This window comes from Vanacampus margaritifer, chromosome 1 (genome assembly GCF_051991255.1).
Source record: "Vanacampus margaritifer isolate UIUO_Vmar chromosome 1, RoL_Vmar_1.0, whole genome shotgun sequence".
NCBI classification, from domain to species: domain Eukaryota; kingdom Metazoa; phylum Chordata; class Actinopteri; order Syngnathiformes; family Syngnathidae; genus Vanacampus; species Vanacampus margaritifer.
In genome coordinates, this window is record NC_135432.1 from 49,204,179 (window position 1) to 49,221,047 (window position 16,869).

General features: G+C 37.1%; 1 protein-coding gene across 2 annotated transcripts; it reads right to left on the reverse strand.

Annotated features, from left to right (window-relative positions):
- Nucleotides 1–1,714: 1,714 nt before the first annotated feature.
- On the reverse strand, nucleotides 1,715–16,555 carry LOC144056110 (alcohol dehydrogenase 1-like). Of its 2 annotated transcripts, XM_077572588.1 has the most exons (10): nucleotides 16,491–16,555; nucleotides 16,268–16,375; nucleotides 13,133–13,234; nucleotides 11,154–11,295; nucleotides 9,057–9,144; nucleotides 4,333–4,552; nucleotides 3,192–3,452; nucleotides 2,985–3,117; nucleotides 2,150–2,288; nucleotides 1,715–2,041 (listed from the first exon to the last, which is right to left on the reverse strand). In XM_077572588.1, the coding sequence occupies exons 1-10, from the start codon at nucleotides 16,494–16,496 to the stop codon at nucleotides 2,008–2,010; spliced, it is 1,233 nt and encodes a 410-aa protein (XP_077428714.1). In that variant the 5' UTR covers nucleotides 16,497–16,555; the 3' UTR covers nucleotides 1,715–2,007. The 2 variants fall into 2 exon arrangements, with proteins under 2 accessions (XP_077428714.1, XP_077428800.1); XM_077572674.1 differs by lacking the exons at nucleotides 16,268–16,375; nucleotides 16,491–16,555 and adding an exon at nucleotides 12,130–12,210 and having other exon boundaries at nucleotides 13,133–13,188.
- Between the last annotated feature and the right edge of the window lie 314 nt (nucleotides 16,556–16,869).

A 16,869-nucleotide genomic window follows, 5' to 3' on the forward strand; every position in this document is an offset into this window, starting at 1 on the left:
ATGAATTAAATCAGTTAATTTAGGTGAGATTTTTATGCCTAAGTATTTTAAATTACCTATTGGAAAAGAGTAGTGTGGGTCCTGGCTTGCAGGGTTCCATGAATTTTCTGTAATAGGTAGTAGTGTTGATTTTGTCCAGTTAATAAAATAATCTGATAAATGTGAGAATTTAATTATTAAGTTAGATATTTGCCCTAACGAGATTCTTCTAAATAAAGTAAAATATCATCAGCATATAGATTAATTTTATGTTCTGTTACCCCGGAGTGAATTCCTCGGATCCTTCTATCCTGGCGTATAGCTAATGCAAGCAAGCGGTTCAATAAATATCGCAAATAATAAAGGGGACCATGGGCATTTCTGTCTTGTGCCTCTCTGTAGAGTAAAACTCTGAGATATAATCACATTAGTAGTAACTGTAGCTTTAGGAGAATCATATAATACTGACACCCAATGAATAAATGACTTCCCAAAGCCAAATAATTCTTAAACATGCCATTGGGTTCATTTGAAACATGACATAGCGCTGGCAATTAAATGTTCGCTGAACTTTTAGATTTAATAACAGGGAAATAAGTAACAGTATTCACCAGTGATAATTACAATTACAAAATGAAATATCACCATTGGCAATTAAATGTTCTCTTCACATTTTTATTCAATAACAGGGAAATATGTAATACTACTAATAATAATATTCACCAGCGCACGTTTCATTTGAAAGATAGAATATCGTTGAAAATAAATGTTCACTGAACTTTTAAAGTTCAAAATCAGGGAAATAAGTAATCTTCTTCAAAAGTAGTTTTGATCCTAATAAAACAAACAAAAAAAAAATTATTACGATTTTTATATTAGTGTAATTGTGGTCACTATTTTTTTTTAACAAGTGGACGGTATGTGCTGCTTTGAAGACCCCCTTTTTCTTTTATGGCTGATTTCCATAGACCCCAATATTAGATTTGGCAGAGGCATCTTTTGTTGAATTACAGTTATAATTCTTTAATAATAATTTTAAAAAAATACAAGTTTTCTCCTGTAAACATTAAACATATAATTTATAGATGTATTTAAAGCAAGTTGTAAAATGTCTGAAATCCTCTTCTTTATTTTTAACAAAATTTAAAACATCATAAATCATGCTGTTTCTATTAAGTACTGTCTCAAATGTTCTCCAATTTGGATACTGTAAATGTATTGGATCGTATGCAGAGAAACGTTTCTTGGGAGGAAAAATATGGCGACCACACGGCTTCAAAAGTCTTGGCCTATCAGCTATCCAGTTATACATACAGATCAGTGAGCTGGACAGAGTGCTGCCGCCCTCTTGTGGGTAAATGTGAAGTTGCATTGAGCGTGTATTTTATGTGCTGGTCAACGGGACTACGGGCCAGATGTTATTCATTTTATGACAGAGGCTGCAGGCCAGATCAAATTTCACCACGGGCCAGACTTTTGACATGTCTGATGTAGTAGTTGAAGAGAGAAAAAACAGACTACATATACATACATACTAACACAATAATTTTGAATAATTATAAAATACATTCCTTCGAGGAACACATCGTTTTGCTTTGCTAATTATGAGGAGCCAAAAATTTCAGGTCCTGTTTTTTGCTTTTGTTTTTTGTCCCAGTCAGACAATATGGTTACTGCTGTAGAGAAGGAAAACCTTTGAGCATATGGTACAAAACAAAACCAGAACACTGAGAAGTCACCAATCTCTTTCCTTTATTTTTCTCCACAGATGCTCTGACATGCTAAGATTGATCTCATGTAATCTCATGTTTTAAAACGTGCATAAAGAGTTGTCGTTAAAAGATTAAAAGCCCGTATTTGCATTCATTAATATATGGCTGGAGTGTGCTGATTCAGCATGAAGTGGTAAGCCTTGACGTATCAAACAATTGAAAATATAGAGGCTATTTAGGAGTTATGGAATCCAACACAATATGAAAAGGTGTGCTGGTATGGCAGTACAATTCCTTGATCCCTTGAACAATTGATTTATTGCGGACTAACACTCAGGACTGTTCGAATGCTGTGGAACACAAAGACAAGATGGAAAAGAAAAGTATCGATTTAATAGTCATCAACTACTGCATCATACGTTAATAACGGGAGTGCTTTTATTTTTATTTTTATATACCTTTTGCCTTGCTTCAGCAGTTCAATGGCTTCATTGATGTGCTCCAAAGGCATGTTGTGAGTGATGAACTCATCCAATTTCACTTTCTTGTCCATGTAGGCAACAACCATTTCAGTCACGCCGTCCTTACCCTTAAAGCCTGGTTCAGGAATGACAAAAATACCAGAGAGAATAAATTGTGTCAGGAAAAAAAAGAAGCTGCCAGAGTATTTCTTCCCAAAACATTAATCTAGCAGACGAAACAATATTGTTTCTTCCAGTAAGATCCACATTTTTAACTAATTCAATCCCAAAAACATATAAATACGTTTTTAATACTTTGTCCTGCACTCCCCAAAACATATTTATAGGTTGTTTTTTTTAATGTATTTTTTTATGCTAGAGCATACAGAAGGCTTTTATGCAGCTTTAAAGCAATGGTAGTTATTACACAAATGGCCAGCAGGTGGCAGCAGAGTATAAGAGATCAACCAAGGCCATGTTGCAACGAGCTCTTTTCCTCAGTGTTTTAAACAGGCTTGTGATTAATGATGGAACTTAGCTATATTCTAATGATAATTGCTGCAAAACGGAAACAGATACAACTATCCTTTTTTCTGATGAAAGACGAGACTCTAATCTTTCTTTTGGTAGGTCCCATGTTTTTATAGCAATAGAACACAATGTTCTGTGGGCCTTGCCAAATCAGCCAAAATCCAGTACAACAGCCGGGAGGTTGGGTTGGGAAGGGGGTTGCTTCAGTGAAAATGGCTGGGAGTGAATGAGTTAAGTAAAATGATTTGTGTCCCAAAGCCCAATAGACAGAGATCCCAGCAGAATCCCTCAGCTCGCTTACCTCCAAACACGGAACCCTTCCATGTGCGCCCGCCAATTAGATCATTAGGACGAGCAGAGAAATCTTCCTTATCGGTCCAGCCAACGATCACACTCACCCCCCAGGCGGGGATGGAGGACTCCAAGGCAGCACGCTAGACAGGAAAGGACACTGATTGTGTCGCAAATTGTTTGGTTTGATGTCATTCTGGAAGAAAATGTTGCTCACCATGAGTTTGACATCCCCCACACATTCCAGCGAGTAGTCAACGCCGCCATTCGTCATCTCAGATATCACTTTGCTGACGGGTTTGTTGTGATCTTTTGGGTTTACGAAGTCGGTGGCACCAAACTCCTTGGCTTTGTCAAACTTGTCTGCGTTGATGTCCACAGCGATAATTCTCTTGGCACCTGCATATTTGCAGCCCATGATTGCAGCCAAGCCCACAGCTCCTAAACCAAACACAGCGCAAGTAGAGTCCGGTTGCACCTGGAAAAAAGAAAATGTCGCTAAGACTAATTTTCTCAATATTTTCACGATTTATTCTCAATTAGTTAAAAAAAAAACAGTGTAGTGCCCCCTTTTAAACTAGTGGTATCTGAAGTTAATGCAGGCATTATCCTTCGAGCTTGCAAGTAATTAATTATGCTCGTTATGCAAAAGGTTTTAAGATAATATGATTGTGTTAAAGAGGAAGTCAACCATAAACATTTCTTAAAGTAACACTAAGAAACTTTCAGTTGATGTTGCTTATAGACAAAAGCCTGCAGGAAGACCACATTTCCCATAAGGACAAGCGTATTACGTCATTTTTTAGCTCACGCCAGTCAAATTGACTTCTGTCTTTGTAACGAATGGGGAAAAGGGGAAGTGACGTATGCCATATAACAGTCACCACATTCACGTTTTTTTTTTTGCTATCTGATCACAGTTGCTCAGGGTTTAGGCAACGATCAATCACAGCTCACCTGTTTTCTAAAGTTGGTCGTTGCCTGAGCCCTGAGCAACTGTGATGTCATCTTCAGTCGACAGCAAGTGGCAAAATGGCCGCCTTCTGATGTCGATAAAAACGGCTGGATTTTGCTTCATAACTCATATTTCACTAACGCAATGTTAACCAGAATACTGTATTTAGACTAGCGTGGCTGCATGGAACTTTGGGGGGTTTACTTTCCCATCCATCAATCCACTTATTTGATGAATTAAAGGTGGCTTATTAAAGGTTAAAGATTTTAAAATTTAAGGTTTGTAACGGATATGCGATGCAAATGTGACTCTTTTCCAAAGTTTTGCATCTGTTCTTTTCTTCCACAAATGTCAAATGATAAAATGTTAATAGGTACTTAGAGATTGCCTTGTCTCATCATACCTGAGCATTATTGACTGCCGCTCCAAATCCTGTGCAGATCCCACAGCCAAGGAGACAGACTTTATCCAAAGGTGCAGCAGGGTCAATCTTGGCCAGAGCTATCTGGTTAACAACACTGTACTGTGAGAAGGTGCTGATTCCCATAAACTGCAGCAACTTCTTTCCCTTGCAGTTTAACTTGGAAGTAGGTGCTTGACTCACATTGTGAGGAACAACATCCCTAGACAAGATGGAAGTGTTGGTGTCAATATTCAAATATTGCCTTGGCTCAAACACAGCACTTAGACTTGAATCTATACTCAACAAAAATATAAACGCAACACTTGTTTTTGCTCGGTGCAGGGCGAACTAGGCGGTCGCCTAAGGTGCCATCTAGTGGAGGGGCCGCCAAATTGCAGGGCAAAAAAAATATTTTCCCACTCAGGTTTTCTCAAATAAAATATGTAAATGACCCTGCTATTATTTTTGTTTTTGCATTTTTATATTGCAGAATTGCGTTGTTTTATTGTGCTATTATAATATAGTTGATGCTTTTATTTTAAAGGATACAGGAAAAGGTCTCATAAACCGGTAGGAACTGACGTAAGTAAACGACGCACTGCCATGCCATTAGTAGCGCCGTCTTCCAAGTGCAGAGAAGACGTGTGCGCGCTACAGGAAATCAGAGAAAACTGAAGTTTACAACTAATTCAATGAACGATTCTTTAGCACCTGGCTGAGAAGGGAACTAGGTTCATATTGGAGCAATGTTTCATTGTTTAACTAATTTCATGTTCATTCTGTAATTTATTGTTTAGTAAAACGTTACCGTTTTCGTCCACTAGAGTGTGCTAATGCACCTTGGTAAATATTTAGCAATGCTATTGCTCAAGATTCTGTTTTATTGACTAAGAATCTGTATTTCTGTATGGTTTATTTTTGTTTTAAGGTATTTATAAAGGCAACAGGCAAGGTTAAAACGTTTATTTACAATATAAATTGTACTCAAGAGATTGTCAAGGCTGCAAAAGGTAATAATTTAAAGCAATTCATTTATAGTATATGGTAGGGTGACCAAATGTGTGGGAGGACAGACCATTTTCTTACACCCTGTTGGGGCGTCCGGGGGTGTTGTAAAGTCATGAAAATGTCCGGTTGGCATTGTGTGACTAATAGGAGGTGAAGTAAACTGTGTAACTGCGATTGGTACCACAATTTCAAGGCCGGGGCAAGTGTCCTCTTTTATTGGAAATAGGAATATGGTCTCCCTAGTATATGGCTTAAATACGGTAAAAGGATACACAAAACATACCGTTTGAGTTATTAACGGTAATTTTTGTTTATTTGTATTCTAGCTCTTACAGTGTGTTCACACAAAGCAGGGTTTAATTAAAGTTCAATCTACACTTTCGCCTATGGCACCAAATCACCTAGGGCCGGCCCTGGCTCGATGTCAATATATCGCAGGTGTCAGGTGGAATCCATGTTATCTCCATTTTTGATTTCCTTTGGGACACATCAGCAATATGTTAACACGAACATTAAGGCGAGCATAGTTCAAATGGTACAGTGGTTGTCTTCCATTTTTTTAGTATTTTAATCTCTTCCAAGTGTAAAAGTTTACTCTGTTTAGATTGAGACCGAATATATTCTTTTTAGAGTAACATTTACTCTACCAAATTTACTGTATAGTTATAACCAACACAAATCTTGTCATGTTGATTGGACTCTCAGTTGGACCTCGGACTCAGACTTGCTCATAGCATCATAGCCTCTGGTTTCACGTATGATTTAATTGAAATCCAGTCAAATTTTCCAAGTTGAGTCTTCTATTCATTAGCATGAGATGAAAGCTGTGACATAAAGGACACTGCACATCAGGGGAGTTGTAATTTGCGGAGTTTGCTAGGCAGAAGCAGGACAGGACCCGTAAGATGGCCACTGCATGCTCTTGCATCGAGGGGTGCTATGTTGTAATTACGTAAATGTCACCTGAGATGTGATTAATATCACGTTTCATGTGGCCAGGGCCACATGGAGTGCTGTTGCTTTCTTACAGCATCACAATCACGAGAGGTGCTTGAGGATGGATGGATGGAGGCTTCAATGCAAGTCAACCGTTCTGTGGTCTATCACATTTTGGCATACAGTGAACATAGCAATGGCGCAAACGCAAATTTCTATCTGTGTGTGTCACACAGTTAAGCTCTTTTCACATTGGTGCAGTGCACCGTCATGAAACCGTTTCATTGTGTATGTGGTCAGGGGCGAGGGCCACGAAATGGCATCAGGACTTCTGCCATGGTGGCATCAGACAAGCAGCTCCAGTTGGAGAAGAGCTGGGTGGATGAGTGATTTTGTTATTTCTGGTGGATTCATTTAAGTAATGACATGAGTAAACTATCCACGGTTCCGCACAGCCAACAGCTTTTCTCTGCTGCTCGTGTCCTCTTCATCCTTAAAATGAGCAAAGTCACGTCTTTCTTTTGTAAAAATAGAGGGCTTTCCATCCACCCATTTTTATTTGAATTTTCAAGAAATGCAAATATAAAACTAAATGGAACCCTGAAGGGAAAAGCCAAAAGGAAAAGAAGGAGGGGGTGGATTTTGAAGCATATCGAAAAAAGTAAAATGCAAAATTTGGCTATGGAAACAGGTTTTGCAAATAAACGCTGGCAAGACGGGTTACATGTTGCACGTTTTGACCAGATATTACGTCACACGTACGTTTGTAGTCACAGCAATGGCGGACGATAAAATAAGGTATGCTTGGGGGGATGACGAAACAGAAATCTTTTTGGAATTAATTAAAGAAGTGAATATTAGATTGCAATTTTAGAGGGAAAAGAGAAAAGAAACGCTACGGTTTATCAAAAATTACAAAAAAAAAATTCATAGGACATCATCGCACGGCACAGTCACGTCCTGTTTTTCTTCTTCTTCTTTTAAATTATTGGTGGATCACGTCTCTATAGTCTATATCGCCACCTACAGCAGCGGAGTCCCCTCAATATTTGCAAAAGAAAAAACGATGGAAATAGGCATAAGTCGCATGTCCGTTTTGCGCATTTTCAGTAAATTTGCTTAAAAATTTCAAAACATTTGGATGGAAACCTGACTAATGAATCATACATTTTGTCGAGGTGCAGTCTAACCAGGGACAAAATCCCATTTTTACTTCCTGGTAGGCTGCTATGTCAGCACATCCAAATATGGGAACAGGTCATTTTACATTGCCACGCAAATCTTTCACAAGGAGGGAGTGTACATTGAAAAGTGGTCAAGATCGTGCTGTGCGTCTAGATAGATAGGGTACTTTATGTTGTCGTCATATTTTTAAAATGTTACATTGTAGTGAAGTTAATGTATTGGAAATAAAGGTTATTTTTTTAAATAAATAATGGTTTTCATCCTGAAATATGTGAAATGCCTCTCTTTTGTTAATGCCACAATTTTATAACATTATGTATATTATTTTTTGTATATTATTATTTCATGATGTTGTTATTAAGAAATGGATTAGGTGTCTTAATCCACCTTGATGATGTGTAGGTCGGATATATGTGACCTGGCCGTTCAGGTCGCATTGCAAAAATTCGGACACGTGCCAGATCTAGTATCACATGTGAAAGTGACCCAGGTCAGATTGGGAAAAACAAAAACAAAATCAGATACAGGTCATATTTGGAAAAAAATAAAATAAAAATCTGATTTGGGTCGCATTTGCCTGCAGTGTGAGTCTAGCCATACTTGATTCACGTTGAGACACATGAAGTGTTGAATAGCAAAATAAAGCAGACCAAACCTAAAAGTAAGGGAAAAGGAAACATTAGAACAGTGCCGTGGTGGGTTGACAAATGTACAGAGGCAGTGATAATTAGAAATAAAGCATTTAACCCTATGATGCCAAACATTTTGATTCCTCTATTTCATGAGTATAATATTTTTTTCCCATTGAAACCCTGACGTATATGATCTGACACATGCATTGCGCGGAAAATCCATTAGAGGGCAGTATCTCCCAGCTGATGGCTTTTCCAGCGACCTTGCAAAATCGCCCCAATCGAGAAGAGAGAGACACCTATACTTATTAATAGTGGGAAATGTTCTTTCTAATTTTTGGAAATACTAATATGTTTATTATGTCTGTCTATTATTATATTTTTGACATTTATAGATGTACGACTTTAAAGCATTGTGACCGGATGTATCAAATATGACACAAATCAAAAGTCATATGTGGAAGCTGATTTTCCTAAATTATCGTGTTTGTTTGTTCAAAAGGACCAATAAATATGCTATATACAAAGAATCAGAATTTTCTCTCATATATTTCCGGCTTTATAGGGTTAAAGTGGTTAAAAGAACATGTCATTTCCGGGCACTAATGAAGTACAAACAAGCTCAAACAGTGGTTAGGAAAACAGTAAGGCAGACTAAACGGGCTTATTGGAGAAGGTAAAGCCTCACAATAGGCAATAAAAGCCAGGTAGGAGAAATAAGAAGGATGATTAAGACGATGAGTGGGGATTGGAGGGAATTGGGTTATCATCCAGTGTTAACTCACAACCCCGTCTTTGTGAGAGCCACTGAGGAAAAGCCCACTGTTTTGACAGCAAACGTGCAAGCCCTTGGAGAGGATGGGTCAATGAGAGATTGATATGTTAAGAAGTACGAATTACCAACTTAGTTTTCGGAAAGGGAGGGAAAGACACCCAAGAGGCAAAAATCAATAACATCCTCACCATGCTTTTTCACACTGGTTAGTCTTGGGACTCTTACAGTAGCGACACTCTCTACACTGGGAAATGATCAGCGGGATAACTTTGTCTCCTACAAGACAAAAACAATGCTCAAGTGATGCAAACGCTCGGGATGTAACGATAACGACTTTAAAATTGCCACGATACCATCGTTGTCATGTAATGATTTTAAAAGAGGTTGTATTCCATTTGCGCAGTTCCATCACCATCTTGTGGTTAGTTTGTTAGTGCAGTTTAATTTTAATTAGGCATGGTTTGGCCTCCTATATTTAAGACCCACGATAATGGTCAAATGAAGGGGAATGTAACACTTCTGAGTTCCTCCACAAATGGACTCGATTCACAATGTGCATTCATTCATTCGCAAGTAAGTGCATCAATATTAAGTGTTATCAGTGATTGTAGGTCGTTTATCTACATTGAGGTTAATGTTACCTGGTACTATTTAAATTAGATGTACACTCTTAAAAGAGAATTGTTGAACCAAATAAAGATTAAACAGAGAATTGTTGACCAATTTAATAAAATTACCTCAAGTGGTAACACACGATAGAATTAAGTTAATCCAAAGTGAATATATTAAATTTAAAGAACTCATAATTAATTAAACTTAATATATTCACTTAATTTAATTAATTAAGTTTAGATTAACTTAATTCAAATCTAATTAACTAAATTTAGATTAACTTAATTCAATAGTGTTACCACTTGAAGCAACTTTATTAAGTTGGTCAACAATTCTCTGTTTCATCTTAAATTGATTCAACAATTCTCTTTTTAGAGTGTATTATCATGACCTGGTAGTTAGCATTGTATAGCTGAGACATTTTCATGCAATTGCTCATTTAGTTTATTTGTACAAGCAAACGAAAAAGGTCCAAAGAAAAAATCTAGTCTGATTATTGCTCTATGTTCTATGTTAATTTATGTTCTAACTGGACATACTGCAGCGGTTATCACTCCCATAGATCCGTCATACCAGCAAATATTTTTTTCAACATCTCCATCAAAAGAAATTACATTTCGCCCACTTCAGTTGATACTTTGCGCCACAGAGCCAATAAAAGGACTGGCCAAGCCTGTTTCTTTTTCACAATATCATGAGTTTTTAGACAGTATTGTGAGCTTTTTCTATACAGTGGAACCTCGGAGTTTGAACGTCTGGGAACTCGTACAAATCGGACTTCAACCCAAAAAATCGGAGTAAAAAATGCCTCGGATTTTGAACTAATTTTCGGAGTTTGAACACCCTAGCAAAGCAAGCTAAACCAAACATACTTTGAAAACAGGAAGCCGAGCTAAGTCGAGCAATGCCGAATGCTCATGTTGCAGTAGTTAAGACGATACACTGCTCATTTCTACTCAGATCGTGAATACTCCCGGAGGTGATCCATACTCGCGTCAATTTTCTTCGCCATGGGCCCAAAGAAAGACAACAGTGCCAGCAAAGATAAACATACAGTGGAATTAGGAAGGAGATTACCGTGACTACTTCTGTAAATACTGGCACGAGGACCCTTTTTAGCAGTTCAACAACGTGCCTAACGTTAAACAACGCACGCAAGGACCGCTTAGTAGTCTTAACAATAAGCCCAATGTAAAATACACAAACTCAGCACTGAACTAAAGCAAGCATTCACATAGCATTTATCATCCACTGATGCCATCACACCACAACAAAAAAGGTAAGGTCTTTTTTTTATTGTTTAAATACTGTACAGGATGTAAATGTAAAAAACATAAATATAAATTAAAATAGGAATTTTCGGTTTTTAGAGCTTGGGAAGAGATTAATTGCATTTACATTATTTTCTAAAGGAATTTTTTTTTCGGAGGTTGAACAATTCAGACTTTGAACACTTCGCAGGAACGAATTATGTTCAACCTCCAAGGTACCACTGTATAACGCCGCCACAATATTGTGATCATTATCATACCGTGAGATTCATATTGTCATAATTATCCTATCGTGACGTTTGGGTACAGTTACATCCCTAGCAAACACACAAACATAAGTGCAGTATCAAATTACCTCATGTTTTGGAATAAATGTGCATTCTGAGATGCTTACAAACTGACCTGTCTGAAATTCGGTGACTCCAGGACCGACACTCTCAACAATGCCTGCTCCCTCATGACCGAGCACCATTGGGAAGAGGTCTTTATTGTTGGTTTCATAAAGGTAGAAGAGGTCAGTACGGCAGACGCCTGTTGCCACCATCTGCTCCAAAGAGAACAACGTAAAAACACTTGATTGAGTGCTTGGTGCGAGTAACACATTCATTTAATGTAGTCTTAGTAAAAAAAACAAAACAAAACATTATGTTGGAGGAGTCCGATTATTCTTCAGTCAGTCAGTCAGTCAGTCAGTTGTGACTCTTCTTAGAGCATTTTTGTTATTCTCGATGCAGTTGGCATACCAAACGATGATTGAGAATTTAGCTGCTCAAGTTTTGTTTTTATCTGTTGGTGTCAATGTAAACAGTCCAGAATGGTTTAGTCGAGTCCACTTGCTTTCTACAGCCCTCATTCACACAAAAAAAAGTCTCAAAGGGCTTCACAAGCCCACAAGTTTAGTGGCCAACTACACGTTTGATTTGTCCCTAACATTTGAACCATCCGGAACTTCCAGGTCATCTTGGGACAGATCTGCTTGCTGTAATCCGAGTTACAAGTAAACATAGGGAGGGAGGCAGTGTTCACTTTGTATACACCAAATGTCTAGGACAAACTCAAAGGATTTTCTCAAACTCTCATTTCTTTCAAATGAAGACTAAAGATTTCCATTCACCGATGACTTTTAGTAGATAAAATTTTAACTCACTCTGCACTGTAACTTTTCTTAATCTGTCTTATATAATTGGTTTTATATGAATATTTTGACATTTTCATTTTATTTCCTTCAAAAGTCTTTCTTTAATGTTATTTTAAATAGAACTTAGTTAAATTAGCACATTATAATTTTCATATTATTTTGACGCCTTTTATGCCATGTGTAAAAAAGGACCTTGAAATTCCTTGCCTGAAATGTGGTTTACAACTATAAATGCCTTACCTAATGTCTTACATCACTGAGCCCAGGGTGTAGTTCACCTTTCACCCAAAGACAGCTGGAATAAGTTCCAGGCCAGCTCACCTATGACCCCGAAGAGAATCAGCAGCAGAAAATGGACAGAGTTAATTTGATCTATTTTGAGTCTCTGGCATTCCTCCAACGACATAATTAACTCATACAAACCCAAAGACAAATAAATATGTTTTTTAATACTTTGTCCTTCACTCCCTCAAAACATATTTATAAAAGAAATTTATGGGAGGGGGCGGGGGGGTTATGCTAGAGCATACAGAATCATTTGATGCATTCTCTGAACTGAAGAGAATGCTTGAAACAATGGTAGTTATTACAAACACGGCAAGCAGGTAGCAGCAGAGTATAAGAGATCAGCCAGGGCCATGTTGTAACTAGTGTTTTCAACAGGTTTGTGAATAATGATGAAACTTAGCTACATGCTAATGCTAATTGCAAACAACTACAGGTTCCCTGTTTTTATAGCAATAGAACACAATATGCTGTGCACCTTGCAAAATCAGTCAAAATCCAGTAAAACAGTCGGGAGCGAAGGGGGTTCCTTCACTGAAACTGGCTGCGAGTCAATGAGTTAATAATTGTTGAGTCCTGTCATGTTATATTGTCCTCCATGTGCCACACACGATGTGAGTTTTTGTCTTACATGTTGACTGAAACGGCCACAGAAAGGCGTAAAAAAGATACATCCTTGGAAATGTAGTGGTCGATTTATGAATCACCTGTTGTGAAATTTGCTAGTCAGGTCCCTGTTAGCGAACAGTCATTTGTGCAAAAAGCCCTGACACATTGAACAGTTTTACGTGCGTTAAGATGGTCAAATTAGGTCCACCTGTTATAGGAGATTTTAGTGCATATGGGGTTCATCCACAATTTTTACCTGAAAGCCAAAAACCTGAAACAGTATTTGAGTAGTGTATGTTATGATTAGTTGTGCAATACAAACAAATAATGTGGAATTCCCTTTTCTCACCTTGACGCGGACCTCGTTGGCCTGCGGTGGCTCGACCTCAATCTCCTCGATCGTCAAAGGCTTATGTGGTTCCCAGGCCACTGCTGCTTTACACCTGATGACCTTGAGAGCAGATAATTAGACAAAAAAAATTACAACATGAGCAATGACTTGGGTTACTTTGAACCTGAACTTGCTAAAAAAAAAAAATCTCAATTGCTTGTTCCTTAGGAAAATAAGTTAAATATGTGTGTATTAGGGCTGTCAAAATTAACCGATTATTTGTCGAGTAATCGGTTAATTACTAAAGTAAATCAATCAATCAAGTAAAATAATCAACAGCTATTTTAATCATCGAGTAATCGTTTGAAGCCATTATTTCATTTTAAATTGCCCAAATCCTCTGATTTCAGCATATCAACAGTAATTGTTCACTGATTTTTGTAGTCCTTCATAAAAGAAGACTGATTATCTTCTGTGTTTAATCAAAGTAAGACATTTGCAAACATTTGGTTTTACTTTGGAAAACAATGACCAGTGTGGTAACATAGTACAACATCAATCTCCCTTTTTTTTTAAATACTATATCAATACGAAGTAAAATAAATAAATAATAATAATAAAAAAAAAAAAACACTAATCACTGGTTAATAAACAGTTATCAGGGGGGGGAAAAAAAGCTAAATTAAAATGAACCAGATTAGTCGATAAAAATATTCGGTAGTGACAGCACTATCATTAACGCGGAGCTGAGACATTGGCTATGGTCATCTTTGTTAACTCTTGAAGACATCTTTTGTAAAACAAAAAACACAATGTTCTTGAATATTTCTACAGTTGTTTTACAGTTACCGGAAGGAAGTAGTTTTGCCTGATTTACTGAAAGTTGGTTCATAACGCCTATTATCACCCAAACATTTGTGGCTATTTAAATGGCTGGGTGACGTAAATGTGGCAAACCACTATCCTCACTCAGTGACTGGTGAGCAAAGAAAGTAATGTCAAGCCCTGCCTGTTTGTCTTGAAAAGATTACAATTATTATTTATGAAATATATATATATTTTTTTAAATGTTGCTGCCGTATTATACTCTATGTAATTTGTGACTGACAACGTGGTAAGTGACAGGCCCACAGTAAAAACAAAGCCACCTGCTTTCATCAGTAGCAGGGTTATTATAGTTTGGGAATTTTCATTTTAGTTAGTTTTTATTTTGTTTTGAGTTTAATTTTTTTAAATTTTGTTAGTTTTGAGGGTGGTTTTGTTAGTTTTTATTTGTTTTAGTTATTTTAAAAAAGTCTTAGTTTTAGTTCGTTTCAGTATCAGTTTTCTTTTTTTAAGTGTATTTCTTGTGCGCAATATTTATAAACACCATGGTAAAATGAAAAAGTAACAAATTTCTACGGTGGCCCTGAAGTGCAAAAGGCAAAAACAAAAAAGTGAACACATCTGCAAACCAAAAAACACAAACCAAATAAAAATCACAAAAACACAAATGAAACACAACAGCAAATTTAAAAAATCACAAACACAAAAAACGAAACAAAAAGGTAATCGCAAAAACAAAATGTAATCACAAATACAAATCAATAACACAAACAAAGAAAGGGGGAAAAAAGAATCGTAAACACAAATAAAAAAAACACAAACGTAAGCAGAAACACAAATCTACAAACACAAAATAACATATACAATAAAAGCTATTGACCATTTGCACTGACGTCACGTGACTGCCCTATGGCTGCCCTATGGTGGACGGCGGAAGGAAATGATTGTTGAATGGAAGTGGACGTGACCCGGAGTGACTTAGTGACTTAGTGACTGTTATTTTACAAATTAAAAGTTATTATTGCACATAGAGCCATGGAATCTACTACTTCAACCGAAATTCGCCTGTCAGTCAAATTGGCACATTTAGTCAGGACTCATAGAGCGCGATATTTACTTAAGTTGGAGATCGCTAATTTGAAAACAGCCCCTTACCTTCTGTTGCCTGCTGTTTTTACCAAGTTGATCAAATCGCCGACTTTGCCGGAATTCACAGCGCACGACCTATATCAGTTTTGTAGTCAATGCCGTCTCTTCTCCTTACACCGGGGCTGATTCAAAAGCTTGTCGCTGGCTGGGTCTCTGGGACGAGATGCTACGCTCACACCAGGGGACAATATACCTCGTAACACAAAGGTAAAACTTGTGTTTGCGGTTACTTTTTTTTGTTTTGTTTCATATTTTGTGTTTTTTTAATTTTTGTTTATGATTACTTATTGTTTTTTTTGTATTGTATTTGTGTTTGCCTTTTTTGATTTGTTTGCGATTACTTTTTGTTGTTTTGTTTCATATTTTATGTTTGTGTTTTTTGTTTTGTTTGCGATTCCGTTTTGTTGTTTTGTTTTGTATTTTGTGTACTTTTTTGTTTTTGCATTTTGCACTTCAGGGCCACCGTACATTTCTTACCTAGCGTTGCATTCCTACTGAGTTAAATAAAAAGCAGGCGAGCCAAGCCGTTGGAGCCAAAAGTCAAGCATGCAAAATTGTGGCCGAGGAGCGACGTCATCTAAAGGTGCTCTTCTATTGGCGGCTGTCTAGATGACATCACTTCCAGTTAAATAAATATACTTAAAATCACATTTAAAATCATCCCTAAAGGCTCATGCATTAAATTATTCACCAAAGACTAAAACGAAGGAAGTTTTTTGCTATAGTAATAGTTTGTTAGTTTTGAAAACACAAAATGTTGTTTGATATTTTTCGTTTTTTAAAAAGCATTTTCGTTTTTATTTTATTTCGTTAACTAAATAACTTTTTGAATTTTATTTTTTATTTTTTCGTTAACTAAAATAACCTTGGACAGTAGGCTCTATAAACTACAATAGACATTAGCAGCTGCTTGGTCGCAGGCCGATAAGGCAGTTCCAAAGGTCAAAACAGACCTTTGGAGTTGTCTTTTACAAGCAATAACACTTATATAATGCGGCTACATGCTGGTAGCATGCTTCCCCTGTGTGTGTCAATAAATTGTTAAATACAGTACATCATAGAACTCAGATAGGATTACTGAAAAATCATCACTCTCACCACGGGAGCTCATTTGGCATGATATTCATTCGTATTAATGTGGTGAAATACGCAAGCAATATTCATGGCTATATCACTTACCTTCCCAGCTGTGTCCATTTTCACAGTCAACGTGTTTTCCGAAGAACAGGAGGGCCTGAGAGATGACAGCTGCAGCTGCTGGACAAGCTTTAGCCTCTCGATCATGGACTTAGACACACAGTTAATAAAACAATGGGCGGAGCTTCAGGCTCTGACAAGCTGACATAAAGTTGAGCACATATAGTTGAAATCACTTAGTTTGTTCTTTTCACCCTCCCCTTACCTTCATGTTAACTTGACCCCACCGATGTAGGCAACTTGTACAGAACACTAAAAATATATCATCTTTTTCCATTTTATGTTCACCCAGTTGCCCCTATTTAGAGTGGGAACAGACATCAAGCATTAAGCAAAGAAAAGATCTCAATCATTCATTTAAAGACGTTAAATATTGATAAGACGGTTAGCTGAGTATTCACTCATCGTGTCCCCACTTAATCACTGTTTCTCCGACAGTACATTTGGTCATTGTTTTTCAGGTGCTAGTCAAACCAAAACTCACAAGACAAAAACACCAAGCCTCATTGTTGAAGGGATTTTCACAATAACATTATGATTTTATAGACCTCATTTTTGTATACATATTTAACCCGTAAAACCTA

What these genes read in the sequence shown, in the direction of transcription:
- LOC144056110 (XM_077572588.1), bottom strand. An exon ending in CCAACGAGGTCCGCGTCAAG is followed by an intron (nt 11,296 to 13,132) that starts GTGAGAAAAGGG and finishes TCTTTGGAGCAG; the next exon opens with ATGGTGGCAACAGGCGTCTG. An exon ending in AACCAGTGTGAAAAAGCATG is followed by an intron (nt 4,553 to 9,056) that starts GTGAGGATGTTA and finishes CATCTTGTCTAG; the next exon opens with GGATGTTGTTCCTCACAATG.